This window comes from Sebastes umbrosus, chromosome 2 (assembly GCF_015220745.1).
Source record: "Sebastes umbrosus isolate fSebUmb1 chromosome 2, fSebUmb1.pri, whole genome shotgun sequence".
NCBI lineage: Eukaryota > Metazoa > Chordata > Actinopteri > Perciformes > Sebastidae > Sebastes > Sebastes umbrosus.
In genome coordinates this window covers 15,324,116-15,347,338 of record NC_051270.1, presented here as the reverse complement: position 1 = coordinate 15,347,338, position 23,223 = coordinate 15,324,116, and the positions used below count along the sequence as shown (strand labels likewise).

Here is a 23,223-nt window from a genome sequence, read left to right as displayed (position 1 = left end):
AAAACTGAGCGTGCTACAACCTAAAAATTGCAAGTTGTATTAAAGAAACGAGCGTCGCATTAACTTTGACAGCCCTAATAGTTATATGATCAACAGATGTGTGTCTGAGCTGTATGGATGAAGGTAAAGGCCTCCCACAGACAGGAACTATTACATTGTTCAGTCCCTAAACGTCTCCACCTGGACATTTCTCCACTAGTCTCAAATCCAGTCCAGTCGGGGGATCAGGGTGGGGATATACAGCCACACCACCGGCCAGAATCAAATTGCTTGTAAGGCCGCTTTGACCACTTTTTTGTGAAGTTACTGGAAGGGGCTTTAAGAATCTCAGAAGTTCAGTTTTGTGCCCTCTTCATTTGACCTTTCCAGTTTTTAAAACACATGGCTTTAATTATATGAGTGAGCATCCTCTTTTCAGCAGTGCTGAATTACACACACTGGCTGTGTTTTCATTTACATATTTCTTTTGCGCATTTTCAGGTATCACATTAGAAAAGCAGTATGGAAACGGCAAAATTCGCAAAAACGTACTCAATTGCGAAAAAAAAAAAGTTTTTGTCGAAAAATAGCTGAGGCGCTATATGTGTTATGGAAACTAATTTGCCTAATAAATTCTGACATTGCGAACATTTAACTAATTTAAATGCGCCTAATTAGCTTTTCTTTTGTTGCCACATTTCAAAGGTTTGCATAAAATCTGCTTGACAATTGAATGCAAACACAGCTATTCATGATCTGCACTGTACAAATATTTGATACCAACTATAGTGTTGGGATTAAAAGTAGCAACATTCTGCATCCTTAAACTATTTCCTAATGCAGTCCAAGTCCTGGCATCTGATAAAATATTTCAACCTGTTCTGACCTGAACATACTACTTCTCACTGTGGTCTTCTAACTGACCACTTTACATTGCATTTAGTGCATGAATCAACCCGTTGGGCTATTTGTATTTTAGTACCTGTATGTAAATACATAATCACGCAGATCTGTAGTTTCTTTCATCTTGTTGTGGTGTTTATTTTCAGCTACAGTAATTGCTTGCAAGTTCTTTAAGGATAGCTGCTATGCACATAATGTGCATCAGTTTCCAGATAAACAAACATAATTGCATTCACTATGGATGTAAACATTCGTGCTGATGGCTCAGTTTTTAAGAGTGTAAAGGCAAATACCACACACACAACCACAAACATGCGCGCACACACTTTCTTCCCTCCTAGTCAAGAATATCTTTTTCGAAAACATTTCTTTCTTTCTTTTCTGTTTTCTGTTTTCTTTGCCCTTTTCACAGTAAACATGTTGACCTGTTATAAAATCACAGTTGTTAATGATGATTAATTACACCTGTGCTTTCACTGTGACATGTCAACAATATCTGGCCTATTGTCTTTTTCCAACTCCCTCTCTCTTTCTGTTCTTTTTGATTGTTTGTGTTTTATTTAGGGCTGTCAATAGATTAAAATATTTAATCGCGATTAATCACACATGTTTTAAGTGTTCAAAATGTACCTTAAAGGGAGATTTTTTAAGAATTTAAAACTCTTATGGCAAACTCAAGCCCAACAGGCAACAACAGCTGTCAGTGTGTCAGTGTGCTGACTTGACTATGACTTGCCCAAAACTGCATGTGATTATCATAAAGTGGGCATGTCTGTAAAGGGGAGACTCGTGGGTACCCATAGAACCCATTTTCATTCACATATCTTGAGGTCAAAGGTCAAGGGACCCCTTTGAAAATGGCCATGCCAGTTTTTCCTCGCCAAAATTTAGCGCAAGGTTAGAGCATTATTTTGCCTCCATGGTTGGTACCAATGGATTCCTTAGGTTTTGTAGTTTCATATGATGCCAGTATCTTCACTCTAGGTTTAAGATTGAACCCGCTACAACCTCCGGAACATTGATTGCATTAATGTGTTAAAGAAATTAGTGGCGTTAAAACAATTTTGCGTTAACACGACAGCCCCATTTAATTTCATGATGCAATTAAATTTAAGAGCAATTTTCCAGTGAACATAAACTACATTAGTTTACATTACTAATTCCTCAAGGTCAGAGCATTGGGTTGGGCGGAGTGCAGTGCACTTAAAAAATACTCTGGGGTTTCTCTCCTCTCCTTGCTTCAGGGTATTTTGTGTGTATAGAGGTAATAACCACCAATCCTCCATTTTCCGAATCACACCTGGAACATTTCCTCCTGTTGGCACCAGGGATCAACAGAAAACTTTTGGCTGCTAGTCGGCCGCCTCACCACATTTTTGACTGACGTAAAGGTGACACCCAACACAATACATACAGCACTTGTCAGCACACATCTCTATCTAAACCCTTAAGCTTTTATTCCCCCCAATAACCCATCTCCCTTTACCTCAAAGATTAACTCAATCCTGCAAATCTGAAACAGGCAACACAGCATGGCAGTGAGGGAGAAGTGACCCATAGAGAGAATGCAGTGAAGAAGAAATGCAGAGAGAGTGAGAGCCAGGTATAGAGACAAGGGAAGGTAAAAAGGCCGATATTAAAGATACAGAGGTGACAAACTGACAGAGGGAAGAGGCGAGAGAGGGAGTGAGAAAGTGTGAGCGTGGCGGAGAGAGGCATTTGTTACCTGGTTGTAAACCGCTGTGCTGCACATAAATCCCATTACTTTGGGAAGAGCGCTGGCTGATCCCACCGTTACTGTCACCCACGCATCCCCAGGAAATTGAAGCTATAATTCTCAAATCCTCAGTTCCTCCCTCCTTGCTTGCTTCACCTATAGTGTTCTCTCTTATTTTTCGTCTTCATGTCAGACTTTCTCAAACTCTAGTTTTTCTGTTTTGGGAATTTCAATTTGTTTGGTTGTTTATTCATTTTGTTAATTTGTAACATTTGTTTAAACAGTTAACATTAAAGCTGCAGTGGATAGAATTGGAGCAAATATGATTAAAAAAGTTATTTTTATAAAACGCTCACAATGTCCTGACAGTAGTGCATGAGACAGGTAATCTGAAAACAATCATGTGCCTCTGTGTCCTCCGGTCTCCGGTTTCTCAGAACACTTGAATTACAATATGCTGAAAGGTTATTGTTGCCCAATGATGCCAAAAACATTCTGCCTACTGTAGATTTAACATATATCACCTATAGCTAATATAGAGTCCAAAAAACCTGACTTGCACATCTTTTATATTCATGAGCAGCATACAGATATTCTTTGATTATTGGACCTTAAAATGCCTGTATAATGAATTATGACAACATGCAGGGCTTTAATGTATTCCCATTTGCCCTGATACTCTATTTCACTGTAACTGTATTGAACAAACAGACAAACAGTTTCCATGGAGGTTTGTTGAATACTTAGAAAGCTCTACAGGGGTTTAAATTCCTAGCGTTGTGACACAATAGAAGTGGACAGTGCTATTTATGTGCTGATTGCAGTTGTTACACCAGTGAAATGTCTTGTCAGCTCAAGAGCCATCACCAGTGAGGTTAGCTAAAGAGATGTCCCATTAGTGTCTGTGCTTTTGCATGCGCATTTTTGTCACTCATGTTAGAGACTTACAAGCTTGTGTGTGTGTGTGTGTGTGTGTGTGTGTGCGTGTGTGTGCGTGTGTGTGTGTGTGTGTGTGCACATAGCGTGCGCGCGTTCTCGTATTAGTAGAAACATGCGTCGGTAAACTAGTTTGTTGAGCCTCCGTGCACCTCTTTCATTACGGCGATTGCAATCTGTTAAAAAAGAGATTAGATGAGAGGATGTACTGCATGAAGTCTATTAGAGGAATGGATTGCTTCCTGTACTCTGTGGGGTCCGACTCACTCTCACTGAGGTTTAACTCTCTCTCAGGTCCATAAGAGCCTGAATCCTTCTGGTCTTCTAGAGTCATTTAAAAGACCCCGCCTGGGTCAAAATGCTCAAATAAAAATATTTAAAACCTTTAAAATGCATGCATGTTCGACAACTCAATATGTTTCATGGTAAACAAATGTTTTGTTTAAAAGATGAACATATGATTAACACTTTTTAATAAGTGTACACATGTTCATGCTTAAATACTGCATGAATAACTAAATTACTTGCTCAAGGGAAGCTGCATTCATTCATATTGTGTTATTAGCATAATGGCTCAATAGTGATAATAACATTGCAATGGCATCATTGCATCATAATTTAAACATGTTTGGACTATTCATTAGCTTCATAACAAATTACTTTTAATACATAATGCATTACTAAAACATGCATAAATTAATACTCCAAAAAATATCTCACTGAGTATTGGTAATTTGATAATTTATTAAAGATGAGCTACAGAAGTTTTGATGTGCATTACTTTATAGGATAATGTGATCATGGTAGGTTCTGCATCGATCATAATGCATAGATCCTAATAAGAATAAAAATCACAGAAATGTTGAAAAGACATTGAAATGTAATTTCTACATGTCTAAGGGCTGTCAATCGATTAAAATAGTTAATTGCAAATTAATCACAGATTTTTTTTTATCTATTCAAAATTTACCTTAAAGGGAGATTTGTCAAGTATTTAATACTCTTATTAACATAGGAGTAGGCAAATATGCTTTCTTTATGCAAATGTATGTATATATTTATTATTGGAAATCAATTAACACAAAACAATGACAAATATTGTCCAGAAACCCTCACAGGTACTGCATTTAGCATAACAAATATGCTCAAATCATAACATGGCAAACTCAAGCCCAACAGACAACAACAGCTGTCAGTGTGTCAATGTGTTGACTTGACTATGACTTGCTCCAAAACTGCATGTGATTATCATAAAGTGGGCATGTCTGATAAGGGGAGACTCGTGGGTACCCATAGAACCCATTTTCATTCACAGATCTTGAGGTCAGAGGTCAAGAGGTAGTTTCACTCTAGCTTTAAAACTGAGCCCGCTACAACCTAAAAATCGCAAGTCGCGTTAATTTTGACAGCTCTAGTACCTACTATTTCGAATACACATTACAAACACATGCACAATCACTCTCTTATTCTGGATTATCAAACTCAAAGTGGCAGTTGGATTTAGAGGGATAAATGTCTCTGTGACCATCTCACACCTGTTTTCATGAAGGATCAGCAACTGACCTTTCACCTTCCTCCCTATCTGCTGACTACAGAGGTACTCAAACAAGACCCAAAACTCAAAATCTGTCAGGACGCACGTGCACACGTGATTTGTGACTGCTGTGACGATAAAAAAGAAGCTTTACCCAAACTAATACCGTATCCTAGGCCCTGTTTGAATGTTCCATCTCTAAAGTCAAAAGTAAAAAGGGCGAGCTTCATCTCTGCAACTAAATACTTAAATCATGACATGATATTTTTGAGGGTTAATAATCATAAGAGATGAAATGGATGTGTACAATCAAGGCTTTTTTTATTTCCCCAGGCACCACATAGCACATTTTGCTGCAGATAATTCTTTACTCAGGTTGCTGTAGGCTCACCTGGTTCCGACTCTGATGTTGGATTTGTTTATTTTCTACAAGCATCTAAACCTATTATAGAATGTAAGCCTCTTTCGTCTTTCTCCATCCATCGAATTGGAATAAATTCACTTTGGCAAATAAAGTAGGTGTTTACCGCTGTAGCGCCAGCTCTTTATTGTGTGTGTCTTCTTTAGCTTTTGTGCCAAAGGGGGTACATTTTCCAAACATGGAGCATATATCAAGCAAATGAATTAATATACAGAATAATTTGGAGAATTTTGTGAAACAAGTTCAGTAGCCAAGGTTATTGCTTGCTTTTATTTTATCTCCAAAACAACCCTGTAAAAGTGTTCTTAACAGAGTAATGCATCATTATCACCTGCTGCACGATGTCTTACAGAGCTGCTATAGAAAAACAAACAGTATCATCCCGTGTGACATGGCAGCTTAATAGAATATACATACATAATTCAAAGAGACAGGTTGACTGAGCACATTTTAAACAGAATACAATGACCTTGTTTTTCTTCTTTTTTTTGCCGCTATAACTTGTCCAAATACTTACACAGCGAGGCAGAGTTGCAGACACAGACACAAAATTCGCACCAGAGAGCTCAACAGTACCAGCACAGATTAGTAACTCGTGGCCAGTGAAGCAGCTCCAGTGGAGAAACTGAGGCTTGACTGCTTTGCCTCAGGGTGTTTTTACTGTAGTTGATGAGGGAGGGGGAGACCTTTCTATATTACTCCACCAAAAAAAAACATTTTTGTAGCCACTCGAGGGATTTAAACAGGTGACATCTTGGTCACAAGCTCATTTCTCTCAACGTTGGCCTCCTGTCACCCCATTTACACCCCGTGGCGAGATATGCAAAGACCTATTACAAGATGTTGCGGATAGGATTGCCTCCTAGCTGATGTGGAGCATTTTGAATGCTTTAGAAAGTGCTCAGTTTTACATTGAAGTAGACAGTATATAACCACATGAAACAGGGGTTTTACAGTCATTAGGACGTAGGGAAACTCTGTTTGATGCTCTGTATAAAACAGTGCAATATTGAAAGCCTTGTTTTACAAAGAGGTTTTTAACAGCACACACAATTTTCCTGGGATTATCATGGCAAAGTGTGCAACTAAACAACCATATAGTGGTTTTACATAAACCACAATTTCCAGCCGACCCTTGCGAGAGGTAATATTATTCTGTAGCAGCTAAACGCAGACGGACAAATAGACAAGGTTTAAAAAAAAAAAAAAAACAATCAATAATAAACTATTTAATTGGATCACCATTCACCTTTTATATTTTCATTATACCCATGTTGTTTTTTTCTTTTGCCAAACAGAAACCTGCTGCAGTATCTGATTTTTGGCCACTAGCGGGCAGCATAACTCAGAAACAAAAGAACATACAGGCTAGCGTTACTGTTAACGTTAATGTTTTTATAAGTGCTTGTTTTCTGAAAATGACCGCTGCTGCTGGCAATTCAGTTGGACCATAACATTACAATAAGCCTATATAAGCGACGAAAACTAAAACGAGCTAAAAGACGCCAACGTTAACACCTTCCATGGAGTAACGTCAGCAGAGTTGGGTTAACTAACCTAGCTATCATTTTATGTTGTGTTGTCACTAAAAAACTTTCACATTACACATATTCATTTGATTCTGTGTATAAAATCACAAAAACTGGCAAGTTAAGCAAGTCCTTGAGCCTACCAGCCTTGTGTTGAGTTGGATATAGATCTGATTGATGGTTATTTTTTTAGCACAAGGACTAAGTTAGGTAAGTTAGCTTTGTTTTCTGAGTGCACAGTTTTACATTATATGACCAGCTTAGCACTGTAAAATACATTATACCCACATGCAACACTTTCTAATAACCTTTAGATAAGCCACAGAGATAGCACGTCATCTGCCACAGTTGTGCTGAAAGCTGAGCATGACAACCTTCCCCATGCACATCGCTCATCAGTTGACACAAGCACCAGTGACATTTAGAGAAAGCCTGTGAGACCCAACACTATAGTGGAATCAAACAGACTATTTTACACTGTATTTCATTAAAAAGTACAGGAACAACCTGTGACTGTAATTGTTGCAACTGATTAATCAGCTGGCACATCTGGTATTTATGAACTGTTGTTTTCTGACAACTCAATCTGCTCCTGGTGGTGATTTTAAAGTTAAATTAAAAGCTTAAAACTGCAACAGTGCCTCTGTACAGTATACAGTATATCAGTGGATGTCTTACAGATGTGAGAAAATTTCCACTCTCTATTTGGTAATTGTGCAGACAGTACACACTGTATGATGCCATTTACTGGTTTCACTGGAGCGGTTTTTCTTTCCTTCCTCTCTCCAAACCTCCTCTTAGATGATAAATACCCCTTTTTTCCTTTCAGCCCTTTTCCTGCTTCAGTCCTGTATTTTATTCTCTCTTTCCTCGTCAGCTGCACACTACTGTACACACTATAGTGTGTGTGTGTGTGTGTGTGTGTGTGTGTGTGTGTGTGTGCGTGTGTTTGTGTGTGTGTGTGTGTGTGTGTGTGCCCCTCGCTCCCACTGCTCTGCCCTTTTTCTGTATTTTGAAACTGCTGGGGTCCAATCGATCTCTGTCTGGCTTGCAACAGGATTTTTTCCCCCCCCTCTGCAGTTGCATTTTGGGTCATCCTGTACTTTGCCTCTTAGGTCAGTCATAGGAAAACGACGCAGTGGCTTGGGGAAGATTTGGCCGATATGAGAGCATAGGAGCAAGACATGAATTACCTTTAGTTAGGGTTGACCCGAAAGCTTTGAAGCTTCGACCATTGCCATGATAATCAACCTCCAAGTCAGTATTTCGAATGCTTCAGTTTGTTTGCTTTTATTATAAAAGTATATTATAATAATGTATAAATCCCCAAATAGCCCATGAAATAAGGACTAATCCCACAAATCATATTCAACATTAATTATTGTTAGTTATTCTCAGACGGATATCGCTGTTTGTTCTGTGTAGAGGTGCGTGTGTGTACAGTAGTGCAGCACTGAAATTGGGGGAGATGGAGACAGACAGAAGAACATGTCAGCCTGCTGCGCCGCGAAGCAAATCAAAACTTCGAATACCTTCGAATATTACTCACCGAAGCTTCAAAGCCCAAAAAATGGTATTCGGGACAGCCCTACCGTTAGTTTACTGATTAATGTACTGAGAAAAGGCTGAAAATTCATACACCCTCACATGAATGCACAATGGTTCACAGGCGCGCACACACACTCTGTGAGAAACAAATACACACTTTTTTCACACACTACATCACATTTGCAGTCAAAAGAAATGTATAAACGACTGTTGTTTGCTGATTTGGTTGGAGGTCGGGTTTTCCACAGTGAAGTGGTGATCCTCTATAGAAAGCTGTATTCCCCTCGCTTGAAATATCCATAAGTGTTTCTGAGCATTTGGGAGTTCATTGCTGCTCAAGATTCATTTATACCAGTGTATGCCTGCTCCTCAGGTACCACAGGTTTCCAGATTTTTACTTTGGCCAACAAAGCAAGGATTGAGTCGGATATCAAGTAAAAACATTTACAGTAACTTGCTGATAGAATATCAGGTATTTAAAGACCAGGATGTCAAACCCTTAATTTATCAAATTTGCTTTTGAGGTGCAGAGCCTCATATCCAAGGAGTTATTGGGAAAATTCAGTTTTCTTTGTAAGATTACATTATATTATATGCGCTCACACAAACATTAACATAACACCCATTCTCACTTTTCAATAGTGTCATCACTTACATGCAAAATCCTGTAACCATCCTGCAATCCTTACTAGAAAACCATCATTTGAATCTACGTAGCCTCTTACAGTCGCAGATAGACAGTTAACATTATTTACAACATCTCTAGGTGTCAGTAAACCCACCAATCTTGTACAACAGTTGCAAATCACAAGAAAAACAACTTTCACCTAACCACAGAGAAAGTGATTTGCTCTTCCTGTACTGTAATCCTTTCTTCTCTCCTCCTCTCCTGTGTCTCAGCTCCCCCAATGATCCGGCTGTCAGTGAACGACACGGTGGTGGTGGATCCCGGGCAGGATGTGCTCTTAACCTGCGAGGTGATGACAGGTTTCCCGCCCCCCACTGTGATTTGGTCGCGTTACCCCAGCCCCCTTCCTCTCAGTGCCCAGGTTCGAGGCCCAACGCTGATCTTGCGAGCCGTTACGCCGGCTGACGCTGGTTTCTACAACTGCACGGCTGTCAACAATGTGGGCAACCCCGCTCGCAAGAACGTCAATATCGTTGTCAGGAGTAAGTAACACATTTGTGTGTGTCTTTTTTCCCAGATTACAGAGGTTGGGAGATTTGTTGGTGAACGGGGGTGTTTTGAGGTTGTATGCACTCTGTGTGTGCATTATTTTTGCCCGGCTGCTGGTTCGGGTGCTCAATGCTTGATCCAAACTTGACATAATTTATCCTGCACTCATCCAGCAACAATGTAGGTTCCACATTTACGAGCTTTGAAACTAGAAATAATGTGTGCAATTTTTGATTCCTTTATTTATTTTGTAATCCAAGCCATATGTTATTTTTTATTTCCTTTTGATAGCCGAGGGGACAGTATACAGACAGATTTTTATTATTAATATTATTTTTGACAATGCAAATGCACACACACCTGATAAATATCTTGGTATTCTTGAAAATCTTTGATCAAACAGACTCTTTTTTTTAATTTTCATCACTTTAGTTCATGCCTATTTCAAAAGTATTTAAAGCCGAAATTATTTTCCTGACTGAAAATGAAAAGTGCCATCTGTCCCGTCCTTGCTAGCTTTATTCATCGACTGTAATGTGTGAAACATGTATTAATTTGTGTGTGTGTGCTGTACTGTATGTGTGGTGTGTGACACGCGAGCGGTTGATCCATCATTAGAGAGAACTGATGTGAATCTTCTCAGAATAGGCTGGTTAAGGATTGCTCTTTTTCTAATTCCCCTGCCGTTAAACAAGAAGCCTTCCATTCTCCCTCCCCTCCGGCTATTTTTAGTCCCTTTAATCATCTTTATTCACTCCAATTAGTTAGACTGGAGTGGAAGCAATTAGCGACAGTCTCTTCTGTTAGTTAACACTGTAGAGAACGTATGCTGGATGGGTTTCTCCTGTTAGCTTAATGGGCCTGAACGCATCGTCACACCAGCACAGGTGGCAAGACGGAGAATGAAACACACACACACACACATACGCACACACTAACGATAGAAGTCTGCAGGCAGGCAGGCAGGCGACAAAGTTTGCGAATGCACATGGATGCACACACACACAACACCGTCTCCACACTAACCAGGTGGAGTTACAGGATCATGTTAAACATATGGTCACTGCTTCGTATCCGCGGCTCCACCCGAGCATCTTGTTAACAAGCTCGAAAGGAGTTTAAATCAAGCTCTCCTCTCCTCCTTCGCCGCCTGTCTCTCCCCTTAGTGAGGAAACAGAGAGCTGTTTTGTATTCAACATGGAAATCTGTTGGGGAAACGCAGCCTTTGAAACTGAAAATTAAATGTGACAGTGTGAGAGTTACTCTTTGTCCTTGATTTTGTTTCCCCCCTCCTCCTCCTCTTCCTCCTCCTCCTCATCCCCCTGTTATTTTATTCTGTATCTGGCTCCTTTTGTCTCTCTCTTCTTCACAATTTGCTTCTTCCTCTCTCTCTCTCTCTTTCTTTCTTCTTCAATTTCCTTTTCCCCTTTGGTTTTTTTTGTCACGCTGCCCCCTCCTTATGCCTCTCACGCTATGTCGCAAACTCATCTACCGTTCTGTATTACCGTAGACAGATAGATAGATAGATAGTTTATTATTTGTCCTCAAGGAGGAAATTCTTTTCCACGGTGGTTGCATACATAACATAAACAAGTTATTATACAAAATTATACAAAAAGATGAAGACATGGATGAGCGCTCTACACACCACAGACTGGATTTCTTGTAACTGAAGAGGAGGTTACTCTTTTAAAGCTCGTATCAGCCAACTTTCCCCTCTTCCATCCACTTCGTTTTTCTTTTTAATTGCTTTTTTAATCTCTCCTTATCCCTCACCCTCACTGCAATATCAATTCCATCTTTTTGATGTCATTCCTGAAACGTATTTCTTTACTTTATCTCTTTATGTGAAATTTAGATTTCATTTATATTCAACAAGCTTTAACAAACTTTATTGGCATGACATAAATATGCGTAATATGAGTAGAATTCCAAACTAAAAAAGGTTATGTACAGGGTAAGAGCTTAATAAACACATACTGTATAATAATCATACAGTACAAGGACACACATTTTCAATCAAGCACCACTCATACATAATTCGCACCAAGTCATCAATTTAACTAACTAGATTTTAAGTGCACCATCTTCCACGTTAGGACTTTCTGATAGCGCACAAGGCTGCTGCAATGAGCGTTTTTGGTCGCGATGGATCGCCTCGCTTTCTAGCATGGGATGCTTGATGGGCTGCCACAAGGGACTAGGCACCTGATTGGACGAACATTTTTACTCATGCGCTGCCGCTCCCAGCTTTCAAAAAGGAACCAATATGGCGGCTCATTTGAAATCTTCTTACTCATACATTTGGAACATTTTAAGCAAGAAATAAGTCATGCAGTTGCTGAATCTGTCTTCATTTGAGATCGACAACGATTAGTATGTTTTCGAGGAGTTTCCGGAGGCGGTGAGTTGCACCAGACGCCCCTGATTTGCATAAAGTAGCCTAGAGTTCAACTATATGTAAATGAGTAGCGGGCAACGTGACAGTCCGTCTCTCAAAACGCAACAATACGCTACCAGAATGCATTACACGGTCGCTTACATAGACAATGAAGTGTGGAAAGGATGGATCCTGTGAACAATAACCAGTTCGCTTTTGTGTTAAGAATGTAGCAAGACACTTTTGTATCTGTTAAAAATGTGTTTGTTTGTTTTTTACCCTTTTTGTATGCTTCTACACACATTTTGCAAATGCATGAATTTGTGCTATTTGTTGATAGTAATGTCCTCACTATATACAAAGAATTGCTACTCAACAGCTGGCAGCGGCTGCTTGTAGAACCTGCTAAACGTGAATTGAATGAGTGAGTGAATTTATGAGTAGATAACAAGCTAGTTTGCATTGTAAAATGTCTATCAGACTGAAAGTGAAAAATTATAGCGATTAGGTATTATTATGTATGGAGAAGAAAATATCCCTGACACTGTCCGCTCTATTTAACCCTTTCTTCTCTCTTCTTCTTCACCCCGTCACCACCTCACATAGCGATGAGCAACCTGACCTTCCAGATTACGCCAGACTCCAACAAGGACAGCGAGACCATCCAGATGGGTCGGGACCTCAAGCTGTCGTGCCACGTCGATGCCACCCCACAGGACAAGGTCAACTACACCTGGTACAAGAACGGCGCACCTGTCTTCAACTCGGATAGCCTGATCTTGCTGCGCAGTGACCCGGACATGGCACCCGGCACCAGCAGCTTGGAGATTGTGGACATGAAGTTCAGAGACTTGGCTACCTACAGCTGCGTGGCAAACTTCCCAGGCGGCAGAGTGCAAGAGCTCCGTGTGGATGTCAACATCTCTCAGAACAGTGGTGAGGTTTTTCTTTTCTTTTGCTATTTATATCTCTGTCAGACAACTTTCCGTGAGTTCACTCAAAATCCTTTGATGGGCCAATAAATATTTCTGTATTCAAACCACAAGCAATGACTAATCCAAATGTGCCAATGGGCTATAAATAAATCTCATCAAATGGTAAATTGGTGGCAAATATACTAGTTAGAGGTTAGTCAGATGCATATTTGCGATTATAGGCTGGAAATTCATTATTCAGATGACTACATCCTGAACACAGTCACTGTCAACTTGTTTTAGGACTTTGTGTCTCTGTGTGTCCGTGTGTGCCTTCTCATGTGTGGTTAACCATAATGTTAGCACTTAATTACTGAGCAGTAATTTTTTAATGCTCCGATGTTGCATTGAAACTGTGATTGTCCAATAAAATTAGCCTTGTAAATGTCATTTTATTTCCTTCCTTTTTATTCTCCGTCTGTCTCTGTTATCCAGTTTCTCTGTTAACACCATCTGTAATTTTTAAGTCATGCCCTCTTCCAGAATTATATAATAACATATACGCCTTCTTTTCCATTGTAATGTACTTGTTTATGTTGTATATTGTTTATTATGAAATGGTATTATTCTTATCTATATAACTTTTTAGTAGATACTTATAAGCTACGTTCGATTTTTCTTTGGCTGTTTTGTGAAGCCACTATTGTAACGGAAATTGTATGATGATTGTTTCGTTTATTGCAGCAGTTTGTATCAGCGTAAAAAAGCCTCACTTTTCAAATACTTTATTTATTATTTTTGTTTCCATCCACTTTTCTTACTATTCCTTTCCTTCTTTCTTTCCCTCCAGTCTCTCCTCCAGTGCTGTCGGTTCCGCCAGGAGGTCAGGTGGTCAGTGTGCGAGAGGGAGGTAACGTTGACCTGGTGTGCCTGGTGGTAGACGGCAAACCACGTCCGCCCATACTCTGGTCACGGATAGAAAAGGACCTGCTGATGCCGTCAGGGAGGACCATGATGGAGACGCCCGACGGCCGCTTGAGACTAAAGAACGTCAGCCGGGACATGATGGGGGCGTACAGGTGCCAGACTGCTCCATATAACGGGCTCAACATCAAACGCAGGGAGGCACAGGTCCAACTCAATGTACAGTGTAAGTGCGGATCAGATTATGTTCACCCAAGAACTACAACAACATGTAACACCATTGTTTAGATCAAGCAGCAGAAGGGCAGGGTTACTTGTTAAGAGCATGTGTGCTTTCTCTTGCAGTGCAGTTTGGTTACAATTGCTTTCAAACATTGCTGCATCTTGTCTACTACTAAGATAAGGCAGGATAATATGACAGTTTAATGATCCCTGGGTTAGCAGCAAACAGCAATAGTATTAGAAATGTCTGCAATACACCAAACAGAACTTCAGAACTAGAAGATATGCAGTAGCAAATTGTAAAATAAATTAGTAAAACGTATAGAGGATATTAACAATAACATTGGTAGTACCAGTAGAGAGAAAATATTGGGTAGGCATTCATCTCAAAGAAAGTATAAAAGCTCCGTGTGACAGAAGTTGAGTCTTTAAATACAGTTATTTTCGTAGACCCCCATAGGGCATAAAAACTGTCTTTGTTGCTATGGTAATATCAGATACCATTAAAACACTGCACTTTTCTTTCGCCCCACACTCAATAATAGCATAATCTTCACACTTTGCTCAAAACTGTGTACCCTAAAGACAGATAAGGAAATGTATGGTAATGTAAAGAGTGTTAAAAAGGTGGAGTAAAAGGAAATGAGGACACACCTCTATGGCTTAAAGGCTGTTTTCTCTAAACCTACCCCTTCCCCTTTGTGAGCACTCCATTGGGGACTGTTATTATAAATCTCCCGGAGGACGGGCTTTGAGGAAGGAGTTGGATCTGTCTTGCTAAAGTTACACATCACTTCAATACCTTCTCCCTTCCCATGAGGTTACCTACTTTTACTTACTTCTACAATGTTTGAATTGTGCCGGCACTCACCGGTGCCAAGCAATGGCACTTCTGACTATTGAGACAAATGTGATTTAGATTTTCCTGGAAACTATCAACTTATATGAACATACTTTAAGCATCCTTATTTATCTCAAACCATACAAAGTCACCCAAAGCTTCATGAGCATGCCGTGCAGTTGCTTGTTTTAAGCACTTTCCAACTCTCTATTGCTATTTATAACATTATAACCATTGGGTAACCTCCAGGTCTGAGAAGTGAAGCCAATGCTGAAGTGCCTTAAACCTGCATTCTTTCTAACAGCCAGCAGGGGGCGACTCCTCTGGTTGCAAAAAGAAGTCTGATTGTATAGAAGTCTATGAGAAAATGACCCTACTTCTCACTTGATTCATTACCCCTGTAAACATTGTAAACATGAGTTTATGGTCTCAATCTCTAGTTTCAAGTCTTCTTCAATACAGCATGATGTTCATTTAGTAAATTATGGTCCCATTTAGAGTCAAATAGACCATAAAGCAGGGTATGCTTTAGGGTGTGGCTACTTTGTGATTGGCAGGTCGTTACCACGACGTTGTCCGGTCTGGGAGTTGTCCATTTTTTAGTCTTAAAACTTGAACCCTTTCACAGTGTGTTTTCAGTACAGGAAAGTTAATTATAACCTTTTCGGTCACCTAAAAATGTCTTGTTCGGTGTTCGGTTGTACTTCTTCCTCTCGTGTAAAAAAAGATGGCAACAGCCAAAATGCCGAACTTGAGGCTTCAAAACAGCAGTCCACAAACCAATGGGTGACGTCACGTTGACTACGTCCACTTCTTATTTACAATCTGTGATTATAACATGTATTTTATAACAAAATCCCATTGCTTTTGCTTCCAGAAAAACGGCGTACATTTGCATAGCAATACACTTCCACTTCTATCATCTAGCGTATTGTAACCAATGGGTAGAATCCAACATAATAACCTACAGAAAATGACCCTGACGGAGGATAATTGGTTAAGTGTGAGCTTCACCCTGGCATCCTCATCTTATTCTGAAAAATGAAGAGCACCAAAATTCAAGTATTGAAGTTGTTTTGGGCATTCCTCCAAGAAGCTCCATTAGTTTTGAGGATCTGAAGGACATCTCTCTGCTGTTGTCTGTGTCCACCCTTAGTTTTTAATAACTTAGAAATAAACAACAACCAGATTTGTAGCGGAGTTTAATCATACACTTAATTATTCATTAGTTTAAAGAGTCACTAATGTACTGTATGGGCTGAAGCCTGTGTTCTTGTGTATCATTGCATTGGTAAGTGTTCGGTTTAATTCTGTAAATTTATGTTAACAGAAATTCAGTATGAAATTCAACCCTTTCAGCACCCTCCCTTGTGCCCTGTGTACAAGGCCAAGTTGAAAGGCTACCATTAGTTAAAGTGATGAAATGTATCGGATATTAGAGAAACATGAGGATATAAAAAGAGAGCAGTACATCTAAAACACATAAAACCACTAATGACTCAAAAGGAGAGGAAAAATGAAATGCCGGGGCATTTGTAAATGCATTTTATCAAATTTCTAAAGGAAAGTCAACCTATCTGGATAAATATAAATACATTTTAGACCCTGGGCCTATATCCCTTCACATATTTGAATATGCTCACATTTGTAAGGGGCCAGAGTCATTGCTGCTGTAGCTGCATTTATGCGTTGCCAATCAATCAAAACTGCAAGAGAATGACCTGTGTATTTACGTGGATAGAGACAAAATCAGCCACTGTTGGTTTTTTCTTGAATTTTAAGAAAAATCTTTGCTCGAAAGCAGAATCAACTATGTGTTTGTCTGAGAGCACTTGGCCCAGTAGGACCAATTTCCCACTCTGACATAATTGATGAAAACACACCCAATTCAGTCTCCTCTCGTCTCGTCTTCAAGAAGGATTTACAGGGCTCGCTAATGCAGGCGGGGCGGAAGGGCAGCACTCTGTGAGCTCTGCTGTCCACACCGGCCAAGTCTGATTAATGGACCAGGTGGCCTCCCCACTCTGGACAGAGAAAGATACAGAGAGATGAGACAGATACATGAGCAGGGCCGAGAGAGAGAGAGAGAGAGAGAGAGAGAGAGAGAGAGAGAGAGAGAGAAACGGGGTTAGGGATGGCAAGGTGCTAAAAAAAACGGCGATTGGGAGGTTAGAAAGATGGAAAAGAGAAACAGATTGGCAGATAGAGAAACACCATAAAAGAGGAGATATAAGTGTTTAGCTACAGCCAGCAAAAGTGTGTAAAAACAAATCTTTCCTCTCTTCTTCTCCCACTGCCCCACTCCCATTTTACTTTTATTTATTTTACCAGGTTTGTTTTTGCCTCCTTCCATTTAGCCTGTTGATCGATGTGAGGGAGGGATGCTATCATTTTTTATGGCAGATACAATTAAGAGGATACGCAGATTCTTGCCACCGTTGCCTCTCCCCACTTCCTCTTTTTGCGTCGTATCCCTTCTTTACTTGCCCACTTTCCCTCCAAGAGAGGTGGCTGTTCTTCCTCATTGCCATTCTCATCATCATCAATCAGCTAACCGCTGGCCATGAGAGACGACCTCTCTCTGTCTTGTCATTCCCTTTCTGCATCCTGCATTCTCTCACTCTCTCCCCACCTCCCATACTCAATCATCGACTTCTCTCACTTTCACACCACACTTTCCCTCTCATTTGTCTTCCTCATTGTCTTCTTCTTTAAGAGCTGTTTCTCTCTCTCCCCTTCATCCCAACTTTCTCCCCCGTTTCACCTCATCCCTCTCTCTCAGCCTCATGTAAATTGATTTTCTCTTTGCGTATTGTAAATGTTTGGCTTGGTCAGTGTTGCATTCCCGGATGTAATCCATTTTGCATTCGATAAGACAGATAGCGATGGTGTGTTTACATGTATTATGGCCTTCTGACTATGAAACATTGCAGTGTGTTGCTTTGAGTCCCAAATGAGTAGCAAATAAATACAAAAACAATGCTCCAGAGAATTTAAAAAGTTGGGTTAGAAATTGAAGTAGCCCCATGACTTGAAAAGTGAAACCTACTGCTAAGAAACTTACATAATTATTAAAAATGAATACTTTAGGTCAGGTAAGGGGATTGTAATAACTTGTCTACCAGATTCTACTGGGGATGAAATTGATTTATAAACTGCTCACAAACCAGCTCACAACACACCTCCTCCTTGTTCCCTCCCTCCTCCCTACTTCTATCACCATCGCAGTTTGCCTGCTTTTCTTTACCCTTGCCGCCGGTTTCCAAAGTCAGATAGCCATCAGTATGCATATGTGTGTCTATAAGCAGAAGCAAGGTATGTGACCACACACTAATTAGTCCATAGGATTGCAGTATGACCTTTGACCGCTCACCGATTCCTCAGCTCTATCACATGGCTCTGTTGTGGCTGCAGGAATTGTAGTCAACATAGTCATTTCAAGAGATCAGAAGACCTAGTAACGACTGGACACACAGCTGTAAATGACCATTTAGATTATAAAACTGAGAAAGTGGGAAGTATGTATGTATGCATGTTGCATCCACATGTTGGCAGTCTAGACTTAAAGCAACACAGAAGCTGAAAAGTCAAATGTTAAGGTGGTTTCCAGTCTTTTTAGCATTCAGGTGCGTACTCCTGTTGCTCTGACTGGAGTGCAAGCACAGAATGGTAAACCAAACTTCCAAACAAGGATTTGGTTTGGCAGTGTGTACCTGTACCTATAGCACAAAATAAATAAACAGTAAAAGTTTTACTCACAGAGAGAATAGGTGAGCTTTAGATTTCAAAATAAGACTCAATCTCTGCAGTGTTAACTATGTTATCCGTAACAGTTGTTGGGTTTTTATTAACTTAAACTATGTAAAAATGTGGAAGCCATACTGTTATTGTTGTCTCCTAAAAAGAGTATAGAATAATAAAAGGATGATTATCAATCAATTAAACTATATTTGTATTGCATCTCTTATACAATTTAGTGCAGTTCAAAGGGATTTAAAGATGACTGACAAACTGATAAGACAAAACAAATGCAAACAGTAAAATAATTTGAGACTAATGTGAAATAAAAAGGCTGAGATGCATATTTGACAATACAAAATAAAAATAAAGGCGATAACACATTTAAAGACAAGAATACGATGAAATAAATAAAAAATACTAATTTTAAAAAAATGATGGCCATAAAAAATACTGATAAAAAGCCTAGACAAATAGGTAGGTTTTAAGTTTATTTTTATTATTATTTATTTTTATTATTATTTGCATTTTAAGAAAGTATATAGTTACAGAGCATACCAAAAGAAATAAAATAAGGATCAAATAAAATAAAAATCCATGAAGGAGAAAAAATAATTACAAAATATTAAAAAAAAAAGAGAAAAATCCAATGAATTACATAAAATAACTGATTACATTGATATCAATTCATAGGATGTACGTTTATTTTTAAAGCTATCAATACTGAGCAGTTCAGTAACCAGGAATTCAGTTGTGTGAACATCAAAATACTTTGTCATCAGATCACTGTGATATTGCTCCTCTTTGAATGTCTTTCTATTATTACTTTCATTACTCCCGGGATGCTTAATATTATGTTCTCAGTCACTGAATTTCCGTGTTCTCCCCTACTCCTTATGTTATCTTTCCGTCTGTCTCTGTTTCTTGCTCTCCTCCTGACTGTACAGTAGCTCATCCGTGGCGCTGTCCATCTAAATTACAGGCATAACACAGATTAGACTATAATTACACATCTGTGTCTGATAAACTTGATTCATAAGGGGCTCTAGTCATGCTGCCTCACCTCTAGGGGCCTTAACACCAGATCTCATCACTGTTAGTACGGCAATACCACCCATTAGCCTCGTGTCTATTATCTACATGATTAGCCAGGGGTGAACTAGCTGGCTGGTGATTTGTGGCAGAGTCATTTGGCCGTCTTGTGTCCTGGCTGACCCCAGGGCAACAACAGCTAGTCAGTCATTAACCGCAGAGCCACACATCGCTTCTGACAGGTTAATTACAGCTGGTTAGGATAAGGTTAGCAGCAGCAGGGATGGGACTGTGCCTCGTAGAAATGCCTCATCCCTTGTGGCAATAACAGTTGCTCTGTGTCAGATTATTTGTCAAAACTAATGTTTTCTGATGCTGTGAGGAAATTTACACTGCAGAGAACAAAATAGATAATGCAGGGAAAATTAGACATGGATGGTGGTGATGTATGTACACTGTTAAAGTCCATTTTCCATTGTCCACATCTTTAAGCTGAAATATCCTTCTCAAGCTGTTCTGCTTCAGTTTATCTCCATCTCGCCCTTTATGATGGAAATAGATTTTAAAATGGAAAACGATTAGGGGTAATGGGTTTTACATGGGTACACCTCATCACTATGCTTAATCACAAAGTAAGTGTCCCAAATATTTTGCACAGTCAGTGTATATGAGCATATGGGGAAAAAGGTGCAGTGATTACAAAATGGATTATGTGCTGAAAACCAGTTACAAATTACATGATCTGTTGTCTCCGCAGATCCTCCCATACTGGACCCAGTCTTCCAGGATGCGCGTTCTAGGAACTATCAGATGATGACCCTGAGGTGTACGATCATGCGGTCAAACCCGCCGCGCCTAACAGACATCCGCTGGTTCCGTAACGGCGACATCATCCGCATGCCCATGCCAGACCTGAAGGAGACGCCGGAGCTGAAGTTTAAACTGGAACCCACCAACAACGGCTCGTATGAGTGCCGAGTCAGCAATAGTGCAGGGACATCAACATGCACATTTAATGTCTCTGGTGAGTGAACAGACACGAGACAATGGGCCTCATGCAAGAGCATTTTTGTGTTCTTATCTCAACCATAGACGCAGTTTGAACTTTAAGGTTAGGGGTTCACATAAAATAATGTAGAGGGAATGTAATGTGTACAACGTAGAGAGGTCTAGTCTAGTATTGGGATGTGTTTCGCTTACATATTACCCCCTTCAAACGTTCTCTTACTTTTTTCGTACTGCTGGCTCGTATGAGTGTGCCACGTCAGATTCAGGAAACGCTCTAAACTTCAGATAATGAGTGTAAATGACTTGCGTAAACATGATGAATGTCACCTTTGAGTAAATGAGCGAGCGGTGATGAGAATTGTGAATTATCGCATAATTATATAATATATATAATTAACGCCCCAATGATACCATATAAGGCTACGCTTCCTACCCCATTGATTTAATTTGCGGAGTCAGACAGGATAATGTCAACATAATTATGAAATGTAATTTATATAGGATTTTCAAACTCAAAATTGCTTCAAAGTAATGAAATATAGAATCCATTAGCGAAAAACTTAGGTTTGGATAACAGCGGACTAGCACATGATTCCTATGACAGGTACGGACCGCTCGTAAATTGTGTTCATTCCCAAGAGAAAATTCAAAATGCGAGAAAACGCGGCAAGTTCTCCCAAATCACTCGTACAAGCCACTTAAGAACAAATACGTTCATACGGATGGTTCTAGCATCAGCCCGACTGCCTTTTTATCTATTTGTGTAAAAGAATTTACCTATTTGTCTATCTACTATTCATCAATCCATCAGTCTTATAGTCATATTCAACATGAGGCAGTTATCTCTGACATTTTGCTCTTTGTCTCTCTTCCCCCTTTCCCACAGCACAACCCTACAATGCCGAGTTCTACTTCGACACACCAAATCCAGTGCGAATTCTAAAAGGAAACAACTATTCCTACAACCTGCAGTGGACACAGAGAGATCCCGAGGCCACGGCTCGTATCATAGGCTACTGGGTTAATGTGCGAAAGGTAAAGTAATACTGCACAAATACTTACAAGTATACTTTCTACGCCCAAACCAAGCCTGTGAAAGCTCAGGTAGACATGCACACAGGAGTATTGTACATATGTATGCATACACCACTTTCATGTACTGTTCTTGGTCTGAACAGGCAGGTATATAGTGAAGTGTGTATGCTAAGTAAACATGAGGCTTTATGAGCTCGGGGAGAGTCAGGCGTGTGTAGTCGATCAATAGAGACCTGCACTGAATTACAACAACGTCACAGGCACTTCTCCTCTCCTTTCCTCTCCTCTCCTCTCCTCTCCTCTCCTCTCCTCTCCTCTCCTCTCCTCCATTTGTGAGGCTCATCATTTCCAGTTTTTACTGAAAAATAACCCAGTTTCTTTAAATAAACAGATCATTCTGATGCAATTTCAGCCAGAATTCAGCCCAGAGACAGTTGAGTATTTTCATGTTTTATATGTCCTCAAATGATTAACTTTGCATTGACGTGACTTCATTTTCACAACCCTGTGAGGGGTGTTCAATTAGTCTTGCAGTCACAAACTTAAATTTAGAATTAACATAAACAACGAAATGAATCTTACTTAGACCTCAACAATTACATTCACTTTAAAGGTGCAATGTGTAGCACATGGCTACAGTACATGCTCAAACAAATAGGGGGCAGCATTTCACCTCTACTACTGCGTCCATACAATCTAAATTTACCAGTCAAAATAACGCTGCTATCTTATAATCTTCACGTGTGGCGTTGGCCTATATTGTGTTTACTGTGCCACTAACTGGAGGTTGTACGAACCGTGTACAGTTTGATAGTTTGTTTATTGGATTAAATCCAAAGTGGCAGAAAACGACTTGTATTTTCCTCCCTGATGCCAAGAGACTACTTCTCCGGAAGGAGAGCGGTTGGCAGCTCTGTGTGACAGACCTTCAGTTAGCGGTTGTGTAGCAACTCGAATTTGGCCAGCACAAACCCCAACGCCAGAAGTCCCAGCGGGCTGGTGGAGTGCTGGGTTTAACCTGTGTAACGGCAGAAACAGAATGTTTTTTGATCTTGCGGGCTAAATTCAAGCTAACTGCTAACTGAAGGTCTGTCTCCACCGAAGGCTGTTGCCCACTCTCCTATCAATGAAGTAATCTCCTGGCAACGGAGAGGATGAAACGAATATTGTTTCATCCTCATCTTCAAGTTGTTTTCTAGTTTCTGCCACTTTATATTTAATCCATTAAACAAACTATTAAAACGAACAATAGACCCTGTACCTTCAACATGATTGAACAGCCCTCGGGGCAGCTCTACTTCTTCATCCTCTCATGTTGGACTGAGGGCAGACTGGACGCTACAGTGACTCACTATCACCTTTTGAGGTACAAGCGGTATTACAAG

At 39.9% G+C, this 23,223-nt stretch overlaps 1 protein-coding gene across 3 annotated transcripts in view; it reads left to right on the top strand.

Annotated features, from left to right (window-relative positions):
- Nucleotides 1-23,223, top strand: part of LOC119476573 (MAM domain-containing glycosylphosphatidylinositol anchor protein 1) — a 208,556-nt gene that overhangs the window by 135,731 nt on the left and 49,602 nt on the right. For all 3 annotated transcript variants that reach the window (XM_037749976.1, XM_037749968.1, XM_037749961.1), the window contains exons 7-11: nucleotides 9,468-9,737; nucleotides 12,731-13,060; nucleotides 13,889-14,188; nucleotides 20,553-20,819; nucleotides 21,690-21,838. In XM_037749976.1, coding sequence (XP_037605904.1) covers nucleotides 9,468-9,737; nucleotides 12,731-13,060; nucleotides 13,889-14,188; nucleotides 20,553-20,819; nucleotides 21,690-21,838 — 1,316 coding nt within the window. The remainder of the gene's footprint in view (nucleotides 1-9,467; nucleotides 9,738-12,730; nucleotides 13,061-13,888; nucleotides 14,189-20,552; nucleotides 20,820-21,689; nucleotides 21,839-23,223) is intronic.